The 18300-nt window shown below is 39.9% G+C and overlaps 2 protein-coding genes across 2 annotated transcripts; one reads left to right on the top strand and one right to left on the bottom strand.

The window, feature by feature from the left end:
* METTL6 (methyltransferase 6, methylcytidine) lies at window positions 1-6166 on the bottom strand. Its single transcript, XM_053467420.1, has 6 exons — window positions 6013-6166; window positions 3690-3993; window positions 2510-2644; window positions 1403-1573; window positions 1028-1169; window positions 1-206 (listed from the first exon to the last, which is right to left on the bottom strand). Exons 2-6 carry the CDS (start codon window positions 3984-3986, stop codon window positions 64-66), a joined length of 888 nt encoding a protein of 295 aa, XP_053323395.1. The 5' UTR covers window positions 3987-3993; window positions 6013-6166; the 3' UTR covers window positions 1-63.
* On the top strand, window positions 6014-17042 carry EAF1 (ELL associated factor 1). The gene is made up of 6 exons (XM_053467421.1): window positions 6014-6183; window positions 12264-12358; window positions 13825-13961; window positions 15240-15403; window positions 15574-15810; window positions 16962-17042. The coding sequence occupies exons 1-6, from the start codon at window positions 6078-6080 to the stop codon at window positions 17006-17008; spliced, it is 786 nt and encodes a 261-aa protein (XP_053323396.1). The 5' UTR covers window positions 6014-6077; the 3' UTR covers window positions 17009-17042.
* The last annotated feature ends 1258 nt before the right edge of the window (window positions 17043-18300 follow it).

The following is an 18300-nucleotide window of genomic DNA, read 5'->3' as shown; positions in this document are numbered from 1 at the left end:
TTGTATTTAATAGAAAATATACGGTTTATTTTTAACAAAAAATACAAACACCAATGATTAAAATTATTGCTGAGGTTTCCGAAATTTACTCTGGAGAAATACACGCGGAACACAAAGTCCTTCCTTCTTATTTACAGTCTCTCGAAGGACATACTCATTGGACACTTCCTCATACCCTGCTGTTGAGAACAGACTTAGCAAGTATTCTGGGGGGGAAGAAGATAAAAAACAATAAGGGGTAAACAATAGAAGTAAAGATTCCTAATAGACTAACAAAATGGCAAAATAATACACATACAATGGCACTGAACCAAATCAGACTGTAGTACTACTAGCTGGTATGGCTGATGCATCTGTATTGAGAACACTCACTCCAGATGATCGAATAATCGAATAATCATGCATTTTTTGTAGTGCTCTGCAGAGATAATATTGAAAGAATCGAGAGGAAAAATATGCATGTGAATCCAGAAACTAAGTTATGTTTACATTGCATTTGCCTAACGTACAAAATTAAAAGACAAATATTTGCTTATTGGCTCACGGCAAACGCATTTTGTACCTAACCATGCAGAATTCACACACACACACATATATATATATATATATATATATACACATATACATATATACATATATGTATATATATATATGTATATGTATATATATATATATATATACACATATATATATATATATATACATATATATATATATATATATACATACACACACTTCTGGTGCAAAGTTTTGAAAGTAACCTTATCAGAGTTGAAACCAATAGAATGGGCAAACAACCGGAACATTAAATTGATTGCCAGACCGATTAAGTCCATGTGTGATCTCAGTACAAATGTGTATGTTTCCAAGCCATTTGTATTAACATATTTTTTTTATTATATATATATATATATATATATATATATATTCTAAGATTAAGAGATATTAAAGATACATTAAGAATTCAAGTGTATGTGTACCATTGCAAAACAAATCCTACCTGGAATTTAAAACCGTGGAGGCTCACCTTTAGTGAAGAAGTAAGACCTTGTCCCATCTTGCCTAACGTAGAAATTTTCTCCTAATTTGCTCCCTGGTTTAAACCGCAACATGGCATGATCATTAAGCCCATAGTCTCTGAACAAGACACATCCGCCTGGCTTCAACACCTATAGAAAAATACAACAGTTTTCCATGTAACCTATTGGCCAGCAACGCACATGGAGGTAAATAAATTGATATACTCCAAACCGTGCTAGATTGTTGTACTGTACAGAGTTTGTCCTGTAGGAATAGGAGAGGTAAGATTTGTATTTATTATGAATATTGTTATTTGTGGTACTTTGGTGTATTTTCTACATCATGGTTCTGGAAAAGCACCAAACGAAAATCACAGACTTACCTTATAAATATTTTGAACAGCACGTTGCATCTTCTCCGGGTGAATGGCAGAAAGTACAAATATTAAGGTGACCACATCTACACTGTCTGCAGGGATGTTATCAGTCAGCTCATCCTTGGTCAGGTCGCACTGGAATGCTTTACAGGTCTCTGCGTTGTAAAAAGGATTTTGCTGCAAAGTAGTAAAAGCGGTCAAATTAATATAAATTGAATCCTTAGAGTCATGTCTAGTAAAACGGAACCACCTGATCTACACAGTGTGAAGTTCCAAGCTGACATTTTGGGGTTTATTCACTAAAGGGAGAGAACATCCAGACCCCAGCTACCCAGAGCCACCCGTTTTCGGAATGCAGGTAAGAGGTCCCGCTGACTCTGGCAGGTGGTCCTGCTCAAAGCTGCCCATTTTTGGAGGAGAAGTGGACAGGATGAGGGTCCCTCAACCTGGAGTTCCTCCATGGTGATCCAGGGAAGTGGTGCTTCACCCGGAGTCTCCAGGCAAAACCCGGAGAGTTCACAGGTACGGAGAAATTATATAAGTGTTGTGGTTTCAACTCAATCACTTCATTATTCATTACAAAGGTCCAACACTGAAAGACTTCTCCAGCAAGAAGAGCTGAGCTGGCCATCAACAATGCATAATTCAGCAGGTGAGATGACTCTCACTATTACAACTATGCATTATACAGGGCCGACCAAGCTCTTCCTGCAGGTAATCTCTCTAGACATTCATAATGTATAGTGGATTCTAAACAACTCCTCTCCTGATAGCGCTCTGTTTAGCCAATCAAGCCCAACGGGTGAGCACCCAAGAACGCATCCAACCCACTACACGTTATGCATTAGCAAGATAAAAAGAATGCTATTTTTTAAGAGAGAAATTACATATATGCCAGTATTGTTTGAGAAGGATAAATACAAAATATACCTTTTTTACATTATACCTGAATATTCTATACCAACGTCGCTTTTTAAATGTAAAAGCAAACCCATATTTCCTGCATAATACTCTAAAATGCTGATGTATACGTTCATTTATTTATTGTATAAAACAACTAATTCTGGACAAGCAAACTAACAGGGTCTGAAGCGATAATGAGTTGTTACAAACCTTTACAAAGTCCACAGCTCGCGGTGAGAAATCGCATGCATATATAAACAAACCAGGATCTTCTTCCAGCAGCGGAAACAGGCAGTTACCCACACCGCACCCTGCTTCGAAAATAGTAAGTTTCTGGCTCTCAAACTGCCAAAAAAGAAATATAATGTACTTAGATCCATAAAATTTGATGACAGATAAATAGCATTCAGTCCATCTTTCCTGATGTCAGGAATAATAAGTCCTTGGTCTTGTCTTAGATGCAGGATAGATTGATGTCTATCCCATGCATTTTTAAATTCCCTCACTGTATTACCCTCTACCATTTCTGGTAGGAGGCTATTCCATTTATCTACCACTCTCGCAGTAAAAGTAAAAACTCTTAGATTACATCTAAAACTCTTGCCCTTGAGTTTTAGATTATGATCTATTGTTCTAAAAATTTCTCCTCCTTTGAAATAAACTTTCCTCCTGTACTTTGTTAAACCCCTTTAAGTATTTAAATGTTTCTATCACATCTCCTCTTACAATTCTTTCCTTTGAGCTATTCCTATAGTTTATAGGAATAAAGCCTCAAACGGTTTGGTATTAAGTTGTTTGCTAACCTTTTCTATGTCGGTTAGCTCTACCCTATATATTTATTTAAATATTTCACAAAGCTATGTTTTTATTAAGTTATTCTCCTATAAACTTCATTTAGGCATCACATGAATCAGATTCTAAATATGTTTTCAAAAGTGTTGTGTGGTTTCTTTTTAAAATGTGATAGTTCTTACATAGTATACTAGACAAACACCGTGATTCCGTTATAACACAAACGATAGAATGGCTCCGTCTTAATCATCCACACCCTGACACTTTACAAAGGAAAGGATTTCGTGGGAGGTCTTTAAAATTGCGATGAAAATGGGGGTCTGAGAAGAGAAAGTTACCCAAAAGAGTGGATATGTCATAAAAATAAAATTGTATAGGAATGTGTTCTAAGAAGATAAAATTAGATCATATATTTTGGGCTCAGCTGATTGGCTGACACTTTCAATGAGCTTTTGCAGCATATGGCCAGTCAACAAGACCACCAAACCTGGTTTTTATGATGGAAATCAGCATTGTCCTAGGTAACCAGTCTTTTTTCTGGTCAGTTCTGTAAAAAATGCTCCACAATTTGCAAGCACCAAACATTGGAACAGCTTACCTCCCGACAGGCTTTAAGTTCCTCAAACTCCCTTGTTGTCCAATGTCTATCCTTAAAGAAATTAGTGCTGTTTCTCTTGTAGAAAAGGTCCCAGTTCTTCTGTGCCTCCCTTTCCAGCTTTAGCTGTTTGAACTCAGAAACCAGATCCCTGTCATTTTGTACCTTCTTGGCTTCTTCTGGAGTGAGGCTTCTTTCTTGATCTTGCTTTTTCTGGAAGGGTGCTTCAGAAAACAATGTCTCGGTGCAGCAGTCATTAATAATCTGAATGTTGCTCATGTCTTCTGTACAGGAACCCATGGAGGAACTTGTGAGTAAAAAGCTAAACAGCAAGGGTTCTCATTATTTTACAAAACGCTAACATTTAAGTGCCGCATATTCTTATATGGGATGTTGAGGTAACACGGGAGCAACAACATCCAGCGTGGATACTTTATTCTTTTGAGGATTCTTAAAAGGGTACCTCCTTCTTTAACTAGGTCTTAGATCAGCTTATTAATACCGACTTGTGCTGGTTAGACTACTAAGGCCAGCAATGTATTTAGGCATCTCTTACCCCTAGGATAGGACTAGCATGGAGGCATTGGGGAATCACTGGGAAGCATAGATACGTGCTCCTTGGGCGCAGATCTTAAAGGTTTGACTATAAGTACCGTATTTGCCCGGATATAGGCTGCACTTTTTTCCCCCACTTTGAGTCTTTAAAGTGGGGGTGCAGCCTATATTCGGGGTTAAGCGCAGGAATGCGCAATTTGTATCGCCCAACGATGCAGTTCTGGGCGCCGGGGGTGTTTTTTTTTTCATTTCGTCCTGCTGTGGATAAGCAGCAGGGTTAGGATCCAGATCCCCCGACAGCGATGCAGGGGACCTGCATTCTCCACTCTGGCAGCCGTGGACGTCTGCGCGATGCGAGTAGACCAACTCCGCTGCTGGCACTTCCGCAGTGGCTTCTATGGTGGAACACCAGTGTGACATAACCTTCCGGTGCGCCACCACAGAAGCCCCGGTGGAAGCGCCGGCAGCGGAGGTTGGCTGCGCGCATCGCGCAACACCAGAGTCTGGGGATGCATTGGTAAGTCGGGGGGGGGGGCAGATTGACATTTCTAGGGAGCAGAGTAGCATATCCAGGGGGCAGAGGGAATATCTATAAGTAATGTGCATTGTGAATTAAGGGGGGACCTTAATATGGCTATTGAACTCCACTTTGCACTGTGTCACTTCTTGTGTTTTGGGGTTTATTCACTAGAGGGAGAGTTGTTAGAAGAGCTAGCAGGAGAGTGGTGTTTTCGACTCCCTCGCTCCACTAATCATTATGAAGATCCAACCCAAGTGAGCATCTGCTGCTGGAGAAGCGCGTCACGGCCTGTATAATGCATTGTCAAACCAGTGAGATTCCCTCACCCTTCGACAAACGCATTAAGCAAGTCCAGACCTTTTTGCTGTAGCCCTCACAATTAATGGTGACATGAGGAGGTTGAAACCTTAATTCTCCCTTTAGCGAATAAACCCCTCACTGATTTAACTATATATTGTACAGGGCCAGCCAAGTGCCTCCTGCTGTAGAAGCTCACTGGGTTGGCTCTTCATAATGCATACTGAAGTCAAGTAGTGGAAACCACAACTCTCCTATCTACACTCCCTTTGTGTGATGTCTGTCTGCGTCCCTTTCCAGGTGGGCCTGTCTCTCTGTTGTCTAGATAGAAATTGTCTTTCTCGTAGATGTACCAAAGTCTCCTATGACAATGAGGGGGTAAGAAATTGGTCAGCATATATGGAAGCCTCCCTATAGTGTATTGCAAATCGAATTGACATTGTTATAGTATGCAACGCCAATATTAACTAATACAAGCCTGTACAACCCAATTACATTGATTGGGCCATGACAATGGGCAAAAGGGGCACTTTAAAGGGTTTTCCATGGGCAGAACGTCCTGTGGCACCATATAACGTACGCCGGGCACGGCATGGCATGACGCACCATATGGGTGTTCTGGGAATGAAAAGCTAAGCGTTAGTAAAGCTTGCACTAAATATCCACATGTTCGGAACATTAACACTGGCAGTCTGCAGTAAAGTCATCCCATTTATTTTGCTAATATTCAGGTATACGGATGGCTGACAGGCAGCGTAGATCACAAACACCAAAACCGGAAGTTCGCAGCACCGCACAGAGAGACAGACTGCGTCTAGGACTGTATGGCTCAGCAGTGCCAATAGAGGAGGCGTCCCTCCAGCTGCGGTGCCTACGCGGAGGGATCTATGTGCCTAGAGCTTTAGTGCGCCTGCGCCGTAAGATTCCCGGACTGAATGTACGAGACGCTCTCACCTTATTGCTTATGGTATTATTGTAGGAACATTGTTGGCATTATACAGTAACCAAGGCCCTCTGGGATGAACGGAACGCCACCTCCGCCGCCGCTTGACCGGGACGAGCACGGGTTGAAACTCGGCGAAAGCTTTGAGAAGAGGCCACGCTCCTCCTTCCACACCGTACGCTGTGAGTATCGTGAAGTGATGTCGCTCCGGCTTAGCCACCAATCGCGTGAGCTGCTTTGGCGATGACGTCATTCTCTAATAAGTGATGTAGACAGCCTGTCACGTGGGATAATAGCCGTATGTTTTACTGTCTTGCTGGTATCAGTGTATGTGTATGGGGTAGATGTGACAGATCAGGGTACATCCAAATATTTCTGTCCCTCTTCTTTAGGAGTAGGAGAGGGCTGGCCCTGGGGGGCAGGTGGAGACAAGCCCCTCCCCACTGATAACCAATACATGCACTAGGACTCATACATACACATTCACACTTACCCCCTACACACATGAACATTCATGCTAACCCCTACACATATACACATTCACGCCAACCCTAACGCGCATGACCTTTCACGCCAACCCCAAAGGGACGGCTCAGCTATTGTATACGTTAAAATGCAATGCCCATTTGAAATAATGGGAGATATGAACAACTGAGCCATATGAACATACACAAGCTGAGGCTATATATTTAGTAAGGACCCTAAGTCAATACTAATGTTTTGAGAACAGAGACCAAGACAATAAGTGGCAGCCCCATATAGGTGACTTAGGGTGCAGGAGCACCACTAGATTCTATGTTGGCAAGGAATGTTGTTTTGCTCAACCAGTAATATACAGGTGAAGCATTGCCAGTGTATGCTTGTTGTTATATGGGAAACCAGTGTCTTTGTAGCAGTTTAGAAAGCAGTCCTGCTCTAGAAACCCCCTGTCAGAAGTCCAGTATATGTATACTAAGACCAGCTCCTTGTTAGAACCTGCTACACATACTATACCATTACTAGGGTCCTGTAGGGTTTTTAAAGGGGAAGCTTGATGGGTCACCAGCACAGCATTTCACATTTGTTTCCGTTTTAATACTGCCTTGTTTGCAGGGTTAATACAGATGTTTTTCAAGATACCCTTATAAAAGGTGCTGCTTTTTGGAATATTTTACATCCTGTTCCGTTAGAGGGGTTTGGTAGGAGATCAACCTTGGAAGATTCATTGTAGTCCCAAACTTTCTCCAGTTGGGCAGTATGGCTCTGAACGTGGTTTTCTGGAGACCCCAGAAAGGTCCATGTAACCCCTTTTCAGTCTGAAATGCATTTTTTGAACATTTGGTTGGATTTATAATAGTGCCAGACTTTAGTATCATTAGTTCTTCCTAAAATCCCTCTATGAAGTGATACAACTCACAAAATCAGCGTGCAAAATATGCAACAATCACAAGGGGCAAATGTTTTTTTTCACTGCAACTGTACTATTTCATGCAGTTTCAGGAGCCAATCAAAAATAAACCTAAAATACAAGAAAGGAACAAATCCATGTCAATGCATAATACGCACTTTGGACAGTCACCTAATAATTATTTTATTGTCCGGCACCGTAATGCGGGAAAACAGACAGAACTAGAAAGAACAACAAGCAGTTTCCTACAAAACTAAAATGTAAAATACTCATAAAGCGTCCCTTGGAGCTCTTGCATGTGAAGTTGATTGCTCTCACATTCTACTGTAGAATACCACTGTAGGTCCAACTTGGTCCTTGCCCTAATTAACCGAGCTGCAATGCACTGTCCCTTCTATTGTCCAACCTTCATGCTAGTTTTGGATGTTTGAACAGCAACCAATGGGAGTGCTTTCTGAGCATCTACGCTGGGCTCTTGTTAAACACCCTCTCATGAGCCAGCTCTGGAGCTAGCAGGAAGTAAGCATAGCGCGCAGTGACAAGCAGGAAATGTGGTTGCCTAAGCACATCTCTTGCAAGCCAAGGCACTGGGGAGTGCTTGATTAACTGGCAAATGTATGGAGGGAATGTTAATTTAAAGGGGCAACTCAGCTATGATATGCGGCAATGAATTTACCTTTCGGGCTGACCTAGGCAACGCCCACTCTGTGATTGGTGTCTTCATTGCATTAAAAGGCATTTTGTGCCTTTTAAGACATGAAGCACCAGGATATGCTGGCAGAGCCTACATAGTATAAAACGGCAGGTTGGGGAGATCAAAGATCAATGGGACACCAGGATCACCCAAAGCCCCCCCCCCCCGTTTTGCAGCAGGAGGAATGTCGTAGTCGGCATAGGCCAGGATAATAACCATTAAAGTGCATATGATGGTTATAGTGTTACTTTAAATATAATAAATAGACATGTTTTGTATATCTCTTACAAAAAAAGCCCAATACAAAGCTGTTTATTAATTTACCCCATGAAATAGTGTTGATGGTTCCTTTAAACAAATTTATAAAATCACATGTGAAAGGTACGTGGCATACAATGCCAACTATAAAGTAACCATTTAATTAGTCTCCTGTGAAAGGTTAAATCTCTGGACAATTTCCTTATTGTGTACCATGTATTATGCATGGGATGCTGGCTTAAAGTGGAGTTTGTTTAACCCCTTCAGGACCGGGATTTTGATACTAACGTGTCGCTAAAGGACCAGAGCCGTTTTTGTGTTTTTGCCATGTCTTTCTTCAACTGTAATTTCTCTCTTATCAATTGGTGCACCCACACAAATCATATATTGTTTTTTTCAGCACAAGTAGGGCTTTCATTTGAAACCATATTAAGCTGGGTAGTACATTGTTTTGTTTGAAATAAACTGGAAAAAGTGGGGAAAAAATGAAAAAAAAGCATTTTTTTACAGTTTTGTATACATACAAATTGTACACACATTGAACCAATGGGAAAAAATTATCCCAAATATATTCATTAAGTTGTCCTGATTTGGAAACCACCCAACATGGCCAGGATTTTTATCTATTTTGACCAGTATAGGGCAAATATTGCAAGGCATGCATCACGTTTTTGAAATGTAATTTTTTTCAAATTTGGCATGGTAGTCTAATAACTGCAATAGTTGTCACAGATACTGATTATCCCCCCAAAATTATATGTTTATGAACAGTAGATAAGTCAAGGTGTACAACTAGGGTCATTTTGACACTTTTCAAATAGGGATTTTATCGCCAATTGCTGCCAAATTTTGAGGTATTTTTATATTTTTTTGGTTTTTTTGCATATGTTGAAATGTTGCTTTAGATTTTATATTATATTTTGTATAGAATATGTGCAACTGCAGAACAAAACACCAAATTGTGTTCACCAACATCCCCCGGTTCCAACAAGGCCTCACATGCATGGTTCATGCATTTTTTGAGGAAGCTATGAGGGCAAAACTGGAACATGCGCATTTTCCTTTTCAAATTTGGAATTTTCAGAAATTGGTTTACTGGGCCCATATCCCATTTGGGACATTTTGGAAGCCCCCCACTGTAAATTACCCCATAAAAGTATATATTTATGAACAGTAGACAAGTCAAGGTGTTCAACTAGGGTAGTTTTGACAGTTTTCAGCCAGCCATTTCTTCACTGATGTCTGCCAAACTTCACAGGGAAATTATTTGATTGCATTTTTAACGCATACATTTCAATGTTGCACTGAATTTCTTGCACAGCATACGTGCAACAGTGGAAGAAAGCACCACATTTTGTTCACCAAGATCCCCTGATTCCAACAAGGCCTCACATGCATGGTTCATGCATTTTTTGAGGAAGCTATGAGGGCAAAACTGGAACATGTGCATTTACATTTTTTAAATATTTTTTTTATCAGATTACTTGTAAGTGACAGGTTTAGGCCGCTGACATCAATCAGGGAGACCGATCAATAATCAGCGACTTAAAATGTCACCGACAAGTGATCAGGTAATAATTATGATTTTTTTATTTATTAATAATTTGTGTTTTTTCATAATTAACCTAGATGACCCCTCTCTCTTTGTAGAGCAGGGTCATCCATGGGCTGCCATAATGATCCGATCACTCCTATTGGCTAGGAGCGATCTGATCAGCCCAGCCCAGCATTTGACCTGGAAGCACCCTGGACTTTCAGGTCAGTGCTGTTATTTTTTTTTATTATTATTATTTTATTAATTATTTATTTATTTATTTTTTAATTTTTTTTAATTTTTCTTTATTATTATTTTTTTAACTCTTTCAATGCTGATGCTCCATTGAAGCACAGCATTGACTGATATTCAGTCCCCACAAGCTTGTGGGGACTAATATTAACCCCTGCAATGCTGCATTGGGGGGTCATACACAATCGCAGCATTGAAGGGGTTAATTGAGGAAGAGGGGGGGTAGGGGTTAACTGAGCAAGGGAGGGGGTGGGGGGGCTGGTCTCCACACTCATGTGGAGACCAAAGAACCCTGTCTCCCTGTCCCTGAAGCTGCCTCTGGCAGCTGGGACACAATCTCCAATAGACTGGAGATTGTAGGGGAGGAGTCTCTCTGATCAGTCCTACAGGACTGATCAGAGGACTTCTGGGGGGTCGTTTTTGCTGTTGCTGGTCTGCCTGGGCTTCCAGGCAGACCACCAGCAGCAGAGCCCCCTACAAAACGGCAATTAACCCCTTCAATGCCGCGATCGCGGCATTGAAGGGGTTAACGCTGCACTGACGCTCTCATGGAGCGATCAGGCAGCAGGGGGGTGTTGGATCAGGTCCCCACACTTGTGTGGGGACCCATTCAACACCCCCCCCTCTTCCCTGAAGCTGCCTGTGGCAGCTGAAACCGCGATTGCAGATTTTTCTGCAATCGCTGTTTCTGCCTACAAAATCACTCCGTGGGAGTGATCGTAGGCTTGGGGGCGGGTTTAGACAGGCTGTGCTGTCTGCCCAGGAGTCCTGGGCAGACGGCAGCAGCAGCGCCTCCACGATCACCGCGATTGTGGTGATGTGGGGGCGTTTTTTGGAGGAGACGTACCTGGTACGTCCCGGTCTACCGGTGACTGTTAACCAGGAAGTACCAGGTACGTCCCGGTACGGAAGGGGTTAAAGAGGTGTTGTTTCCGTTTTTAGCTTTTCTTTAACATCCCGGTTGATAGAGACCCATCTACCCAACAGCAGCCACGCAAGATTTTTGTTTCTCCCTGAAATAATTACCAATACTTCTTGGTGTTGGCTGTTGTAAGACTAGGTGGGGAGGACACACAGGCTGCCATTGAAGAGCAGATAGATGGTGTGGTAGTCCACTACCTCATAGTGTTCATCCTGGTCGATGCTTATTGCTGTACACGTGCAGCTGCCAATTGTATTATACGTATTGCCCACCTTTTTTTTTTCTAGAAGATGTCATCATCAGACTCACAATTCCCATAATTCAACACTAGCTATAAAGCAGTGATGTTGTATGTGCCAATTTTCTGCATGAAACCAAGTTGCAGACCTCAAAGTGCCAACGATGCATGTTGGTGCTTACCCCTGGTGTAATGTTTTCACCTTCCAAAAAAACACACATAAGTATATACACCAGCTCGCTTACATGCATGCACACACATACACTATATATTAATGTATTTAGAATTTGATGTTGGGCCAGTGTAAAACATTAACTGGTCAGTCGCCAACCTGGCCGCCTGCCACAACAGAGGCCTTGGCGTGCCCGTTGTGGTACGGATGCTACAGGTTCACCACCACTGCTAAAAGGCTTCACAAACACAAATGGTTGGCTGTTCAAAATGTTACTACAAACGCGTAATGTTTTAATATTCTGCATTTCATGACTATGTAGTACAGTCGTATGGATACTTAATTGCCCCTTTCTGCTTCTTCTATTGGTTATAGAAATAAGTAGAAAGAGTCTGAGAGATCTAGTGCCACCTTAGATTCTAGATCTAGTAACCTTTGGTGTGTCTAGAATAGGGAAGTTCATCTTATTTGTCTTTGCTGGTATTATCTTCAACTTGTTTGAATTTTTACATTAATTCGTATGCATGCAGTAAGCCGTTTGTAGTGCGATTACCTAAAGTGTGCATAGTAATCACAGTTTGTAAACATAATGTCTTTATTGAGTTGAGTTTTCATTCCTCTGCACCTCGTGTAAGGAAATTAAAATGGTGTCCCCCAGCTATTGCGGAACTACATTTTACTACTTACTACTTTTACTGAATGAACCCACATTGTGTATATATGCAGGTCCACTTGGGTTACCATGTCTACTGCCTTAACCATTTATGTAGAACATAATGTATTTAGCTACATTTCTCTCGTTCAGATGATTTCAAGCCAGCGTCCATAGACACTTCTTGTGAGGGTGAACTTCAAGTCGGCAAAGGAGATGAAGTGACAATTACATTGCCACACATCCCAGTAAGTTCTTCTTTTCAATATTAGTAACTAGATGTGTGTGTGATCTCTGTATAAAACTTCACTTTTATTAAATAGCCATATAAAATCTCAAATTCCTTCCACAAACATATATAATATATAATAATAATAGAAAACCTTTTTTTTCAATAGAATCAGAGTGAAGGACAGGCTTACCTTTTAAGATGGGGAAAAAGAACCTAGCAGCAGGTGTGCAAAACGCGTACAAACACAATTAACTGCCTCGCAATAATTATCCTTTCTGATTTTTTTTCTTTTTAATCCCAAAAGACTTCTCCTTGCGACCGTGATCCTTTTTTGCTAGTGGATAAACCTGTCTTTGTGAAATAAGTAGCTCTTTTTGCTCAGCACTTGTGTCTTAACCTTAATTTGTCTATACTTTAAAGATGCCATTCTATCCACTCTGCTGAATGTAACACTTACGTTACCAATTGCAGCATTATGAACATCATTCATAGAAATGTCCCCCCCCAAAAAAAATGTTTGACGATGTAAACATATGCCTCATTTATAATTTTTTGCCAGGAACACCTTATTGTCGCATAACACAAAAGCAGACACTAATATATTATTGCCATAGAAACTTAAAAGAAAACAATTGCTTCTGTGTTATGTGATCAAACATTCAGCATAAGTAATACGATGTCAGATCTATAAAGGTTTACATGCACGACAGTGTGATTAATATTTTGTGTAAGTGGCACAGCACCTTTAAATCCAAATTATTCCCAGTATATCATTTGCAATTACTGGCCATGAGTCTTTTACATTGCTGTGGAGTCATTCATTCAGTCATATTGAAGGTTGGAGTAATTTTGGTAGGCTGGCCACTCCTGGGAAGGTTAATCACTGTTCTAAGTTTTCTCCATTTGTAGATTATGCCTCTCTAGTGCAAATGAACCCAATTATCAGTTAAAGTTACTTTCTAAGGGCGAACTTTTTCCACATAGGGCCTGGTTGAGTTAGATTTTGTTTTTCCTTCTATACATGAAATAATTATTTATAAACTGCATTTTGTGTTTACTCGGGTTATCTTTCTCTAATATTAAAATTATATGTAAATATAGAAGAAATCGTGAAGGGGCAAATACTTTTTCACAGCACTGTAGCATCATGTATGGATTCATATTCACTTACTAAATTATTCCCAAAAGGAACATTGCCTGGGATTGTGTTCACTGACAAATTAGGATTGTCTTCCAACATGCCTTTTTTCCATCTTGGTGATTTACCCTCTCAGAGCTGCACATATGTAGCTAAAATAATAATCAGGAAATGTGCATAAGTTAAAATTAATGACTGTAGATGAGTATAATGCTGTCTGTATGAAACACTTGTTATTCAGAAGGCTATACTGACATGAAAAAAAACATGCCTTTCATCTGATAATTTTATTTGTGTGGACCTCAGTAAATGTTGTATTTTGTATTATTATTTTTTTTTAATAGGGTTCTACACCCCCCATGACAGTATTCAAGGGAAATAAGCGTCCATATCAGAAGGACTGTGTGCTTATTATTAACCATGATACTGGTGAATATATGCTTGAAAAACTGAGTAGCAGTATACAGGTCAAGAAAACCAGGTAATGCTCATTACACTTTGTGGCACTGTTGGTGTGTTCATTGACTTTGGAATGATTTGTAAACTATCACAGCACCTATTTAAATCACGCCATGTCTATGCTTAATTTGTTTTATTCCTAGACATAGTATCATCAGCATTTACTTAAATGGATATATCTTCCAAGGCAACTTAATGTGTGTTGATTAATTTCCATATAGTCTACACATCAGAGGAATCCTGTTATTTTTCAGATTTAATCCGAAGAGGAGACTTGGGTCTCTAAAGTTTATGTAACTTTTTGGCCCAATAAAAGCTATATATATACCTGAAGTACAATGTCTGTTTAAAAAACACACACAAAAATTCCTACCACAAACACAGTTCATGGAAAGTTTTAAAATACCAACAAATGAAATACCCTGGGGTGTCTAGTTTTCACAAAATATATGTTTTGATGTGGTTAAATTGAATTGGCCAGCTTCAAATAGGAAATGGGCGCAGGATGACCAGATTTGGAAAATGGTTTTGAAATAGCAATACACTATTTGTACTTATTGTCTTATGACTTGCAAAATTGGGTATTTCTAAACTCAAGCCAAATATTAGAATCTATTTAGCAGGTTTTTTCATTAGCTTGTATAAGATGAGTGAAATATTTTTCAAATAAAAGTCAGAAAAAGTGTTTTTTTAAGTAAATTAGATGATATGATCAAAATAATTGTATCTAAAAAAACCCATATAATTTATAAACCGTACAATTTCACACAAATAGTATGGTTAATGAATATCAAGTTATAATTAGTAATTCTATTCTGAAACTGAGACATGAGATGTGTCTTCATGCTATGGGTATAATAACAAGCCGTAGGAACATTTGCTCAGCTAGATGTTTGCTGTCCATTGATTATTCTTATAGCCTGTTCAAGATATACAATTAGCTCAGATGATATGAAACTGTGGAATTGTTAAAAACTATTTTATTTATAAAGTCAGAAGGCAGTAATCTACGCCAATACTCTTTGCAGCAAGAATCTGTTGCCTTAAACATCAATACGAGATGAAACCTCACTCACGTTTCCTCCTGGAAGCAACTTATTCTGGTTGATTTTTTTTTTTTTGGTTGTTGTCCAGAAACCTTCCTTCAACCACCCATCTATCCACCCATGCATCCCCAAGCTGTCATTCAAGACATACTGTTTTAAGAGAATAATGCATGGGAGTCATTTCTATGAATCACAATATATGTCGTGTTTATGATTTCAATGGGTATTGTGTGTTTTTGTTTTCTCCTGTTCAGAGCTGAAGGCAGCAGCAAGATTCAGGCTCGGATAGAGCAGCAATCCGCCCGTTCTCAGTCTACCTCCCAGTTCAAAACCCCATCAAAACTGGCTGCTGGGCCTAAAACCTCTCCTGTGAAAGATCATCCTTCTCCTGAACCACAGCTCGATGATATTAAAAGAGGTGAAATCACAGATTCTGTTATTCTGCGCTGATAATAACCTCACTAATCTACCTCTGAAATGCTGCTCTAAGAAAATCTTGTCAGGATTGAATACATGTAGAGTCAGGGATTTCTGCCTGTATTGTTACTGTACTGAGATAATGAATTATCCTTTTTGCCCACTTCCTAGAACTCAGAGCTGAGGTGGAGATAATTGAGCAGATGAGCAGCAGTAGTGGCAGCAGCTCCTCGGAATCAGGGAGCTCTTCAGGGTCTGATGATGACAGCTCTAGCAGTGGGGAAGAAGATGACACACGCACATCACCTACGCAGCAGCCGCCACCACCACAGCAGTACAGCGGCAGGACGCCTGTTTCCAATGGTACTAGCAGACCCCAGGGAGCTAATCAGCTCATGAACACGCTACGTAAGTAAACCTGCATCAGTAATATGTGTATATATATGATGGGCACATAGATGAGGAGTTTACTTCATTAGCGCTGGCAGAAGAAAATCCCACACTGCTGTTCAGATCAATTTTTGTTCATTATAAATGTATTTTAATGATAGATGGACCGTTAGAAATTGGTAGATTTTTATTTGTGTATATTTGCTTTGCCTTTATAGCCACTCCTTGACTTGTTATGATTTGCTTGCATTGCACATTTAATAATTTAGGGAATGCATCCGCACATAAAGGCTGCCTTGGTGTTCTTGTTATGTTCTGGAAATGCCTGCAAGGAATAGATCTAATCATTGCTGGATAATCAGCATTACCATTTCATGGGAGAGCTGCTGTGCAAAAGGTTGATAATTCCGGTCAGCAAAATTAATGTGCTTTGGCTCAGTGAGCTTGATTAGATTTATCCAGGATGGAAGGAAAAAAAGAGAAGGTGAGGTTATTTGCAAACCCTCTGTTACAGCCTTAAACCTGATCTGCTATATAATATATAAATATGATGTAACCTATGTAATGCAAATAAGCAGTATGTATAACATGGGGAAAGGCATCTTAATTTCCTATTCTCTGGCTCTGCATAATTATTCCTCCAATTAACTAAACTCTGCTACAGGTTGTTATTAATGCAGAGATAGTGTTTGTAAGGGTCGGTGAGGAAACGGAGAGAATTCCATAATACTAGCTCTGCCAAATGCTGTTACCGGTCTCCACTTCTACATGGTACATTTTTAAGGTAGATATCTGGAAGGCAATAACAAAAAGCACAAACAGTAGTTAATTTTAATTCATGAATTTAGCTATGCTTCTTACCACTTTTTACAGGTTACATGTGGCTGGTCTGAATTCTCAAGTAGTTTTGCACCTCCATGCCTTAATAAGATTTTTGTGCAGCTATAACAATACTTTAGGTATGTGCGCGGGCCCAGACTGGCCAACTGGCACACCAGGCAAAAAGCTTGATATGCCTGTCCGCGAGCTACAAGAGGATGAAAATGGAGCATGCGGCTGCTGGCCAAACTCAAGTCGTCGGTGGCCACTGGACTGAGAAATTTAACTACAGAACATAATGCTAACTATAATAACTACTAATTATATACTTTTTTTTTTTTTTTTTTTAGGGAATGACCTCCAGTTAAGCGAGTCTGGAAGTGACAGTGATGACTAAAGGAAAAAAAATCATCATTTTCATGTATATATAAGTATATTTTTGTTGTTTTCATGTACATAGAAAAGCACAATGCATCGGAAAAAAGAGTCCTCAGTGGCTGAAACAAGGGGACTCGTCTAAGGCAAACGTGTTAGTTAAAATGCATATTATTAATTAGCTGCTTCTATACCGATGTACATGGAGAATTAAGTAGACCAGTGATAAATATAGAGCAAGCATACGCTCCATTCTGTGCTATGGATATGTCGTATAATTTCTCCATACAACTCAGTATGAGATGAATCTGTTTTACCGTACATATATAAATGGTATGTGAAGACAGACACGGCGGTGGATACAGAGTAACTTCATCAGGAATGCTTTGGCACATCAAAAACCCTATGATTTTAATAAATGTGTCATTGCAGAGTGTGTTTGCCACGATATGGCTATACATTTCATACAAGCTATAGTATTTGTATGTAGTTTATGCATCAATACATATATAAATACTAAGCCACCCAACATAGGAATCCGTAGTAGGAATTGCGTTTGGTGTGACGTGGAAGACGGGGTAAGAGGTTGCTGTACTATATATTCAATGGAGTGATATTGCTCCGGTCCTTTAATGTAGTAGGAATCTATGCTGTGTTATCACAGTAAGTGAATGTCTTCCTTATACTCTATACCATCATAATCAATATATATTTTTTTCCAGTATGGTTTGCTGCTCACCACTTTAGGAAGTTTAGGTTGGTGTTATTAAAACAAATTCAGTCTGCTTCACGACACTGTCTTTCTTCTACTTGAGCAGCTTTTAGTGAGAATCACTATTCGGTTACTTCCCCCAAAGGCTGTCTCATTGCTTTTCACGCTCGAGGGTGGGTTCACTAATAAACCCAGTGGTGCCATCAACACTTTAGACAAGCTGGGGTGTCAGCCTCGGCCTAAAAGAAGGGCTTAGCAGGAGACAAATGGAAATGTAGAATGAAATGTTACTTCTTTCCAAAATTGTAGGACTCAAAGATAATTAGATGATCACATTTGTAAAGGTTACACTGTGGCTGTAGCACTTTAAACTGAATACGAGATGTGTTTTCAAGCATTTAAGCCCCCCACCCCTTATCATCTCCATTCACTGTTACGCAATATCTCTGTTGGCTTTCTTTTGGATCGTAAGACAAGTTCCTGATATTAATTCTGACTAATTGTGTGTATATCAGTTATGACTTGTGATCAGGATTTCCCGTGCGGTCACCGACATGAATGCATCATCACTTAACCCTTTAAGGACCAGGGGATTTTTTTTT

Source organism: Spea bombifrons, chromosome 5, assembly GCF_027358695.1.
Source record: "Spea bombifrons isolate aSpeBom1 chromosome 5, aSpeBom1.2.pri, whole genome shotgun sequence".
Taxonomy (NCBI): domain Eukaryota; kingdom Metazoa; phylum Chordata; class Amphibia; order Anura; family Pelobatidae; genus Spea; species Spea bombifrons.
The sequence above is the reverse complement of the archived record's forward strand: the minus strand, read 5'-3'. Positions and strand labels throughout refer to the sequence as shown.